Source organism: Empidonax traillii, unplaced genomic scaffold (assembly GCF_003031625.1).
Source record: "Empidonax traillii isolate 1590-97213 ecotype Southwest subspecies unplaced genomic scaffold, ASM303162v1 scaffold759:size305195, whole genome shotgun sequence".
Classification (NCBI taxonomy): domain Eukaryota; kingdom Metazoa; phylum Chordata; class Aves; order Passeriformes; family Tyrannidae; genus Empidonax; species Empidonax traillii.
This window is the reverse complement of record NW_020955952.1, coordinates 288,291-299,814: the sequence shown is the minus strand read 5'-3', so window position 1 is coordinate 299,814 and position 11,524 is coordinate 288,291. Positions and strand designations below refer to the sequence as shown.

The window sequence follows — 11,524 nt, the reverse complement described above, 5'->3', positions numbered from 1 at the left end:
ACCGGGGAAGGTCTTTCCACCTTCCAGCCTGCGCATTGGATTTTTTAGGTGAGACACAGTGTGCGCGGAACTGAGCCCACCCTTTAATCCTGAGGTTCATCTGCCGGGGCCAAGCACGCTTGGACGGTGGCAGCGAGGTCCTCAGGATGTAGATGGATTGCCTTACAGGGCTAGCGAGCTCCATCTGCCAGGGGAGTGTCCTAACCGGGAATCGAACCCAGATCTCAGCGTTGACAACGCTGTGGTTTAGCCACTGCACCACCAGGGACACTAGATTAGATAATAGGAAGAAATTCTTGACTGTGAGGGTGATGAGGCACTGGCACAGGTTCCCCTGAGAAGTTGTGGATGCCCCATCCCTAGAAGTGTTCAAGGCCAGGCTGGATGGGGGTCTGAGCAACCTGGTCTAATGAAAGGTGTCCCTGCAGGGGGGTTAGGGGGGTTGACACTAGATGATCTTTAAGGTCTCTTCCAACCCAGGATATTCTATGACCTCTCCCTGTCCTTATCTCAACGCACAAACCTTTCATTATATTTTGTCTCCCTTGTCCAGCTGAGGAGGGGAGTGATAAAACAGCTTTTGTGTGCACCTGGCAGCCAGCCAAGGTCAAACCACCACAACAGTATATAACAGTATTGTTCCTTAAAATTTCTTCTATGCTTTGCTTCACATAAAGTAGACACTCTTCTAGAGAACACAGCAGTGATCTCTACAGTCAACTGCAGAAACCTGAAACTACTCATTATTAAACTATATTTGCAATAATTTCTAGAAGTTTGAAGCACCACAGTTAATTACATAGCTCTGCTGCAAACAAGCAGCCAGTGTACCTGCAGGATACGTACTCTTTTAATTTACTAAAATACTGTTCAGCTTTAGCTATTATAAACCATAACAATATGCCCTTCTCTTTACCTGTATATTTCATCAGTAAAATTTTGCCAGTGTATAAAACCTAAATATGAACATGCTTCCAAAGAACCAAATTCAAATACCACACTGGAAGGTTGAATACATTTCCTTGATAAAAGAGGCAAAGGAAGACCCAGAACCTACAGATCATTGTCTGCTTTTCTTACCACTTGGCCACTGGAGTACAAATCTCCTCTCCTCTTTCCAGGGAACTGGGGAGGACTGGAGGTAATTCCAGGCTAAGGTATTTCCTACACCTCCCTCAATTCAATATACGTTGTTCAGAAACCTGTCAGATCTCTAGACAGGCAACTTTTTTCTGCATCCATCTAGTTATCACAGGAACAAGTGCTGCAAATGCAAGAACTCAATTTAAACAACCATAAAGATGCACTGTAGGTTTCTTTTCTTTCTCTCCTTCCTTTTAACTCTAATTCAGAGTAATTCGTAACCACCCAAGTGCTACTCTTGCTACATCAGTATTTAAGAAAAAACATTGCTGATTAAATTCTTGATAAAAATTACATGTAAACAAACACTAAACCCTGAATGTTACAAATGGTCCTAGTACTGAGAAACTACATGAAATAGTAACAGTAAGAATGAGTTTGAAAGCAGTATCTCATCATGAAAGGGTTTTCTTATTCTTAATTAAAAAGTGACTGCAGTTCTATAAATGAAAAAATAAAAAATAATTCAAGTATGTTTTCACTCACTTTCAAAGGGGATTTTTTCCTTAATTTAGAACTATATTGAATATAAAAGGAAGAAATGCAAGCTTTATCAGAAATTAAACACCCATTGATCATGAATTATTCTCAGTTGGATTTTCTGCATTTAAACAGGAAAAATGTGACATCAACTCTATAAGAAGACTAATAATTACATAAAAAAGCTTCACCAAAATGAAGACAACTTGTTAGCACTTTAGGAGTGGTAAAGGTGATGGTAATAACTTCATGAAACATTCACAAATGTTAATCCTTCTATGTATAGAGAGCAATTTCCAACAGGCTAACTTTCCGAAACTTCTTTAGCAGTGTGGATACATTGGCTATTAGGCTACCCTAACACCACGGTTTTCATATTGCGGTCTACAGATTTCTGTGACCTCTAGACTAATTCCAAGGAACCTGTGGAAAGTAACCAGATGAGATGGAATTAATTTTCCCTCACAGTGCTGTGCTTTGCATTGGTAGCCAGAAAAGTGTTGATAACACACCGGTGTGTTCTCTGCTGAGCACTATTTTCTCCAACATTCCACCCCCTCACCCTCAAGGCCAGTAGGCTGGGGCTTGGCAAAATCCTAGGAAGGAACATAGACAGGCCAACTGACCCAAACTGACCAAAGGGATATTCCATACCATATGACATATACTCAGCAATAAAAGCTAAGAGAAAGGAGGAGGAAGGGGAGCATTCATTATTATGACTGTCTTCCAGAGAAACCGTTACGCATGCTGAAGCCCTGCTTCCCAGCAAGTGGCTAGACATTGCCTGCTGATGTGAAGTAGAGAAACAAACATTTTGATTGTCCTTTGCTTCTGCACATGGCCTTTGCTTATGCTTGTCATGGTTTTGCTGGTTCTTAGAAACTAGGCAGGAATTTTTCCCTTCCCCCTGCCCACTGCATGCAGGGATGTTAAGGGGGCAGTTAAGGAGCAGTTCACCTCGTTCCCAACAGCGCACCACAAATTTGTGAAACTTAACATGGAGTACTTGACCACCATGCTTCCAGATTTCAGGTGGGATTCCATCAACCCCAGCTGCCTTGCCAGTTTTCACCTGCTGTATTGCTTTAAGAGTTTCTCCCATGGTGGGGGCAGTATCCAGTTCAGTTTTCATGGGTTGTTGTGAAATGTACTGCATTGCTGAGTCTTGAACTACACGGTTAGTACTGAAGAGAGTCTGAAAGTGTTCAGACCATCGATTCAAAATGGAAACTTTATCTGTGAGAAGCGTTTGGCCATCTGCACTGAGTAGAGGGCTTTGAACCTGGTGTGTAGGACCGCAGGCTGTTTTCAGAGCCTCATAGAATCCCCTGTAGTCACTTGTATCTGCACATAATTGGATTTTTTCCGCTAGATTGGTCCACCACTTGTTCTGGATGTCATGAAGTTTCTGTTAAGGCCTTCAGACCTTCGTGACGCTGTCATCGTCACCTTGTACAAGAGGAAAGGAGATAAATCAGACTGCTCAAATTACCGAGGTATCCATTGCTGGTAAAATCCTTGCAAGAATTCTTTTGAACAGATTGATACCCGCCATAGCAGAAGATCTTCTACCTGAAAGCCAATGTGGTTTCAGAGCCAACAGAGGTACCACAGGCATGGTATTTGTTCTCAGACAAGTGCAAGAGAAGTGTCGGGAACAGAACAAAGGACTCTATGTTACCTTTGTTGATCTCACCAAGGCTTTCGATACTGTGAGCAGAAAAGGTCTGTGGCAGATTTTGGAATGTTTAGGATGTCCTCCCAAGTTCCTCAAAATGATCATCTCGCTTCATGAGGACCAGCGCAGCCAAGTCAGATATGGCGATGCACTTTCTCAGCCGTTTCCAATAGCCAGTGGTGTGAAGAAAGGCTGCGTTCTTGCACCAACTTTATTCACAATCTTCTTCAGCATGATGCTCCAAAGGGCCACGGTAGACCTTGATGAAGACAACTATCTACATCCGATATTGTACTGATGGGACCCTATTCAACCTAAGGCGACTGAAGGCCTACACTAAGACCTTAAATCATCTTGTCTGTGAGCTGCTTTACACTGATGATGCCGCCCTCGTCGCCCACAAAGAAGTAGCTCTGCAGCGTTTAACATCCTGCTATGCAGAGGTTGCTGAGCTTTTTGGGCTGGAAGTCAGCTTGAAGAAGACAGAAGTTTTATATCAACCTGCACCTCAGTAAGTCTTCCACCATCCCCATATCACCATTGGTGAAACAGAGCTCAAATCAGTCCAGCAGTTTAATTACCTGGGAAGCATCATCTCCTCAGACAGTAAGATTGATGCAGAAATAGACAACAGGTTAGCAAAGGCTTACAGAGCTTTTAGTAAACTCCATAAAAGAGAGTGGAGAAACAAATACCTGAAGAAAAGTACTAAGATCAGTGTTTACAGAGCCATCGTACTGTCTACTCTTTTATATGGATCTGAATCATGGGTCATTTACCTCCACCACTTGCGTCTCTTAGAATGCTTCCATCAGCGCTGCCTCCGTACAATCCTAAACATCCACTGGACTGATTATGTAACCAATACGTCTGTCCTTGAACAGGCAGCAGTCACGAGCACTGAGGTCATGCTGCTGAGAACACAGTTGCGCTGGACAGGGCACATCTCCAGGATGCAGGACTGCCACCTCCCTAAGATCATGCTATATGGGGAACTTGCCACTGGCTGCCGCAAGAGAGGAGCCCCGAAGAGGAGATACAAGGACTGCCTGAAACAATCCCTCAGCCTTGGCCATATTGATCACCACCATTGGTCTACTCTGGCCTCCAATCAGGAGGCCTGGAGACACACCATCTATAACGCTGCTGCTGCTTTTGAGAACACACGCAGGATCACTCTCGAGGAGAAAAGACAATGCAGAAAGAATCACGTCTTGTCGATATCACCTGGGGAGTCTTTCTGCTGTACCTTCTGCAACCGGACTTGTCTATCTCGCATTGGCCTTTTTAGCCATCAGCGCGCCTGTAGCAAGCGTGGGTAGAGCCCCTCTCAAATCTTTGTTCGCGAAGCCTAGCCATGATAAGGAGCACAAAAGGAACTGCCTTCTAGTTAATGGCCTCAGAATCTCGTCTCCTGGGAAATGGGGGTGAGGAGCTTCTTACTTTTTTTCTCTTGTCTCCTGGGAAATGGGGCGAGGAGTTCTGGCTGGCTGCTAAAGTTGGAACAAGGCCAGAGTGGAAGCTCTGTGGGGTTTTGTTCTCAGCCTGGTTGCCAGCTGTGGATTCTGCTTGGAATTTTCATCAGAGAGGAACTGTTTTGGGAGTTCTTTTTTTTTTTTTCTTTTCCCTTCCCTGTTCCCGTTTGTTTCTTTCATAGCAGTGGTTCTTGTGCATATGAAAGGGAGAAGGAAAACTATACTGCACGATTTGGCCAGCAGAAAGAGTGAGTTTTTTCCCATTGGGAGGACTTTTTTTTGTTATTGTTTCTCTCCCTCCTCTCTCTCCCCTTTCGCAGTGTGTGTGGAGGAAGGGAAATCCATTTTCAATTTCTCCAAAACACCCCAGAGGGTGTTACCCCCATGTGGCAATGACCAGTGATTCCACAGCGTCCCCTGCTGGCCAGCATAAGGAACTGCAAGCTCTGTATTTCCAGTGATTCAACAGCGCCCCCTAGTGACTGGCACAGGACACTACAAGCTCTGCATCTCCAGTGATCCAACGGCACCCCCTGTTGACTGTGATTAGAATTGCACCAAAGGGTGCAAACTGAACTGTTTACTTTTTTCTTTGCTTGTTTATTGGTATGTTTTGAAGGGGATTATTTGTGGGTATAGGATTATTGTCTGGTTGTTTTATTTGTGTTTTATTGTTGTTCTACCAATACACATATATCTTCTACCAATACACATATATCTTTAAATAAAGGGCTGTTATTTTTTCCTTTTCCCACAATTTTCCCCCCTCAATTAGAACCTCTTAATTTTGGATTTTTAATTGCTTAGAGGGAGGAGTTTCGGTCTTCCTCATAACTCATCCTCAGTAAAACACCTGTCTCATTTTAAACTGAGACCGTGCTTTATTAAACTGCCTTTATCTCGACCCACAAGTTCTTTTCCATCTTATTTTCCCCCCACTGTCCTGTTGAGGAGGGGAGTGATAGAACAGTTCCGTGGGCACCTGGCAGTCAGGCAAGGTCAACCCACTACAGCAAACAAGCCTAAGTCAATGTTCACTGCATAGAGTTTACATTTCCATAAGGAGAAATGTCAAGGATGAACAAATAAAACCACTGGACATCTGTGCTTTTGTCTGTTCTTTCCACCATCTGACAGAAGAATTCTGTTTTTTCATATTCATGCAAATGCACATTTATATAGTACACAACTATTTATCCCATCAATTCCAAATACTTCTCCCCTTAACAACCTAGAGCATATTCTGATGCCTTTGATACCAATTGTAAATTTATTTAAAGATAACTGACCTCTACACTTCCAGTCTACACAATTATTTCAACAATTTTGATTCAACAAGCAATATTCTCATATAATTAAGACATTATTAAAAACAATCAAACAAAAAAAGACTCAAGCTAAAGTGCTTCTAGCTATGTGTCTAGTTAGAAAACTAGAACAAGCAATAAGAAAGGTCAACAAAAAATGAGAAGGGAGCAAGTTATCTGAAATGACTGTTGAAAGACTCACTCCAATTATAGTCTCAGTTAAATTATTGTTAAAACATACAGTTAACTAAACAAACTTACCATACAGGTACGGGAGTTTTCTCCTATGAATGAATCTCTTAGCACCTGAGTAAGTTTACTTGCTCTGAATGGTGTATGAGGTTTATTTCGGCCTAAGGCTCTAATGCACTCCTGAAAGAACAAACAGGTTTATATTTCATAGAATCAGAATAAAACCTCATATTTATACAATACATTTAAGAAAAATACATAATACAAATTGAATTCAAAATTAAAAAATATATGCCTTACTTAAGTTGCTGAAGTTATGTAAGCTTGAATTCAAGTAGTGTTAGGCTTTCATCTCTCATTAAGCTCAGTAGAGAGGTAGGAACTTAAAATGGACTTAGAAGCCTAAAAACTTTCTGAATCTCATCCAAAATGTTTATATATATTTGTGATGGTTTTAGTCTAGGCCTTCCTAGTGACCAGTTTGTAACCAAGGAAATAGCCAAGTACCCAGTATTCCATACAATTTTTACGTAAACCAGAGTATAAATAAGTCGGAGATTAGAAACCTCGCTCTCTTCTCTTCCGGCGAGGTTTGAGAACAGTGGGTCCCTGCGCTGGTCTCGCTTATCTAAGGTTGAGGCCTGCAGAGTCCACCGTCCTGCCACGTGGAAGTTTGGAAAGTACTGGCCGTGACTGCCGATCCTGCTGTTCTAAGGGACGTGGTAAAATCTGTTTTGTTAGTTATCAGTATAGTTCTTGAGTTTGATCTAGTATACCTGTTCAGTGTCCCTTTTGTTCCCTTTTGTCCCCTTTTTTTCCCTTTCCCTATCCCTTCGGGGGGTGGACCCCCTTTTACTGTGTATATAGCATCTTAACTGTACATAACTGTAATTTACGTAAATATAAATATATTTTTACATAAGCAACTTGACTTTGGATTCTTTAATTTTTATAGTTTCTTTTCCTTTAACCTAAGGAAAGAAAGGAGGAAGAAAAAGAACTACTGTCGTAACTTTCAGGCATTTGGCAGGGAGCCAGGTCCAAACCGTCACAATATTGTATTCAACAACAACAAAAAATTAATTGTTGATGTTTAATCTCCAGACTAACAACTATTTCTGATTATGATCTGCAAAAGCTTGAATGATCTACAGCCTCTGTCAGCAGAAGTGTGGACAGTGACTCACATTAACTCTATCAGTTAAAAGCAGTAGCTTTGATTCTGGCTCTACCACTGACTTTCTTTAGAAGAAAACACTGGTGCCCAAACTTTCTGAAAGCTTCCACAGGTCACAAACCTAGTACGTATAGCTCTGTATTGATGTACTCAATATTGGGAAAAACTTGAAAATGTAAGTCATTCCCTGTTTTAAAACATTCTTCATGTGAAGAACAGGGATAACATCTCCCTCCCCTTTCACTCACACAAAGGGTATGGGGCTAAACTAATATTTGAATTGGTTGGAGAGTTCCAGAGAGAAATACTGTACAGAAGTAAATATTGAAAAATTACTATAGAAGTTACAGAAGCAACTAAGTACAGTAGTGCAAACCAAGATCACACTAATCTAAACATCACTTCTGCCCACTCAGAGCTCTAACATCAGCTAATAAATTACTTCTTACAGAAAGTTCAAATTTAAATTTGTTTTGCTGTTGTTGTCATATTTTGATCATTAATTACAGTTTCTGGCTTTGTCTTTGTGTACAGGCACCTCTTCAGATTCAGGGCTTCCTTGGTACAGCTTTAACATATTTACACACAGAACTTCTTCAAACAACTGTACATCAAAATATTTTCATATTATAGCTTTGCTTTTAGCAAGACTAACAGATGGAATGGCTTTTGTGTTGCATGAATAGTTCTACGGTAATTCAGTTAATTCTCAAGCTGCATCCATATCCTTGTGGCCTATTGAAATTTCCTAGAAACAGTTTCTTTCAAAAGCCAAGTTAGAAACTGTGGGATGATAATCTAAGAAAGCATTGCAACTGGGAAACAGCATAAAACAACTAAACAGGCTCAAAATAAAACTGACATGATACACAACAGAACAAACACAAGGGCAAGCTGGCTTTAACTGATTATTTTAAAAATCATCAGCTGAATGTTATAGAATGAACACAGGTCAGATGAACAGAAAGTCCAAAGCTTATTGAATGTGAATTTCACATGCAATTGATAAAAAAAGACTCAATACTTATAGGTGAGCATAGCAATGCATTCCTTGAATTTTTTCATTTGTTTGTACATTACTACTATACTTACATAAGGAGAAAAGCAGATTAGACAGGAAGAGGTGCAACAGAGTTTCAACAAGTGACATTACAAACTAAAACCAGCACAAATGTGTATGTTGAATTACTGATATGGTAACAAGCTTAATTAAGATATTTTAATATACTGTAATGATTTTTAGTTTGGTCACCCTTGAAAACGTAGAGTTACATTGTCTCCTTAATAGTAAAAGGATTATGGGAGGACACTGTCAGCTTCTAAATTAATGGGGTTTTTAACTACTTTTGCTTTTATCACAGCTCAGAAAACCAGGTAACAAAATTACAACACTACTTCTATGTAGAGACATTACAGAAATAATTTCCTGTACCAAAAATCTGAACAGGTTAAGACTGATATCCACATGCAAATAGCAAATCTTGGATCAGCACCGAAACCACTTCTCAGAATATACTAGTTCAATTAGAACCTGACAATAACTTCAAGGGTCTTGAATACAAATGGAAAAAGCTGTGTAATGTTTTTGGGGATAGATGAAAAATGGAAAATTAACATATAATTGAGAAACATTTATATCTTCCTTTACCACTTTTTAGACCTCTGCAAGGCCTCCACTTATTTTTATTTTCCCTTTTACATATAATTTAGATCATGATCACCAGTACAGCAGCAGCAGAGCCTTTCACTATAATTAAATAGACAAGTTCTCTGAAAATGAACTCATTATGTTGTATGAGTATTGCACTGAAGGCACTAGACAGCACAAAATCAGCAAGTAAACTAAAACAAAACAGCATTATTCAATTACATATGGAAACATCTGCTAATATGAACACAATGTTGTTTGCATTGTTTATTTTTACAATAAATCAAAACAGTTTTGCAACTGCTGCTTCCAATTTTTCAACATGACATACAATTTTGTAATGCCACATTACAATTTTGTGGTGTTTTGTGAGATCTTAGAGTCTGATACAAGTCTCACAAGTTTATACTAAGATAAAATATTCGGCACAGTGATTTTTGGGTTTAGATGCAGTGAGTTTTTGGTGCAGTGAGTAGTAAACCTAAGTAAAGCTGACCAACAACCAAGATAAGTTCTGAACCATTCAAAACTACCATTTTCCCAACCGAGACAAAAAAATTACTTTCCCTATTTAGACTGAACATCTTTCAAGCATTATAAAACAAATAATAAAAGCATTTTATTATTTAAATAATATTTCTTAGCTCCCTTGATGTCTTCTTGATTAATATATGAAAAATTGCAGTGATTGTATCAGACAATTTGCTATAAAGAACAGTGAAAAAACTCAAAAAAGAGTAGTGTTTCAGATGTTTTACTGTAAAATATTGTAATGAGACAAGAGTCCTCAAATCCTCATTTAGGCAAAGTCTCTCAGTATTGGGAGGAGTTTCTTTGGGATAGAAAGACTTGCCTGAAAGTGTTGTCAAACCCTAGAACAGGCTGTCCAGGGCAGTGGTGGAGTCACCATCCCTGGAGGGATTTAAAAGACATGTAGATGTGGTACTTGGGGAAGTGGTTTAGTAGTGGGCTTGGCAGTGCTGGGTTAACGATTGGACTCGATGTTAAAGGTCTTTTCCAACCTAAATGATTCCACGATTTTATGAAAAATGGATTTCAATTTTTCAAGGTTATTTTATTTTATTCATTAATTCTTTATGGATGTAGTGCTGTTCTGTTGTTTTCTTCTTTAGTTGATTAATTAACAGTGGTAAATAAATCTGTCATAAAAGTGTTCTGGTTTCAGCTGGAATAGAGTGCTGGAACTTCAATATGAAACTGGAGTCAAAGGCAGCCCAGTGGTGCCACTACTGATATCGCTGATGCATTTCTATCAATACCTTTGGTGGCAGAGTGCAGGCCACAGTTTGCTTTCACTTGGAGGGGTGTCCAGTATACCTGGAATTGACTGCCCCAGAGGTGGAAACACAGCCCTATCATCTGCCATGGACTGATCCAGACTGCACTGGAGCAGGGTGAAGCTCCAGAATACCTGCAATACATTGATGGCATCATCATGTGGGGCAATACAGCAGAGGAAGTTTTTGAGAGAGGGAGGAAAATAGTCCAAATCCTTCTGAAAGATGGTTCTACTATAAAACAAAGGTCAAGGGTCCTGTACAGGAGATCCCTTTTTTATGAATAAAATGGCAAGATGAACGTTACCAGTAGCAATGTCTCCAACAACTAGTAAGAAAAAAACCAAGTTTTGTTAGGTGGTGTAGGATTTTGGAGAATGCACATTCCAAATTAGTCTGATTGTCAGCCCTTGCTATCAAGTGACCTGGAAGAAGAATGATTTCAAATAGGGCCCTGAGCAACAACAAGACTTTGAACAAATGAAACAGGAAATAGTTCATGCTGTAGCCCTTGGGACAGTCCAGACAGGGCAAGATGTATAAAATGTGCTCTACAGCGCAACTGGGGAGAATGGCCATATCTGGAGCCTCTGGCAGAAAGCACCATGGGAGACTTGAGGTCAACCTCTAGGCTTTTGGAGTCAGGGATACAGAGGATATGAAGCTCTGTATACTGCTGTGGGAAGTGGAACTGCCAGAGCCTGCAGAGAATCAAGCTTCTAGCAACAACAGCTGCCCAGAACTGCCTGGGGGCCGGCTGCAGGGGCCAGAGCAGCCCCAGCCTTACAGACCTCTGCAGGACTTCCCTCTCCTGGGCCCTCAAAGACCACACCTTCCCTTCCTCCCCTGGCAATCCCTTCCCCCTGAATGAATAAACATATCCCCCTAACCAATGTCTTCAATCCCCCTTATCAGAAGCCCTCAGATTCGAGGGTTCAAACCAAACCTACCTTTGTCCCAGAACCTTCTATACCCTCCCTATAAAAGCACCAGTGGAATAAAGGAATGGGCCATTTTGCCGGACATGTAACCGCGTGTACGTGTCTCTTTTCCCACGCAAAATGCGCTCTGGGCCGGATGAATGGGCATTTAAACCCCCCATTCATCAAATGGTGCCCCGTAT

The 11,524-nt window shown here is 40.7% G+C and overlaps 1 protein-coding gene across 1 annotated transcript in view; it reads right to left on the bottom strand.

The window, feature by feature from the left end:
* Positions 1 to 6,343: 6,343 nt before the first annotated feature.
* The window catches only part of LOC114066348 (kinesin-like protein KIF2A), a gene marked incomplete at its 3' end in the record, with an annotated part of 73,292 nt that continues 68,111 nt past the window's right edge, over positions 6,344 to 11,524 (bottom strand). The window contains exon 15 of the mRNA XM_027900956.1: positions 6,344 to 6,458. Coding sequence (XP_027756757.1) covers positions 6,344 to 6,458 — 115 coding nt within the window. The remainder of the gene's footprint in view (positions 6,459 to 11,524) is intronic.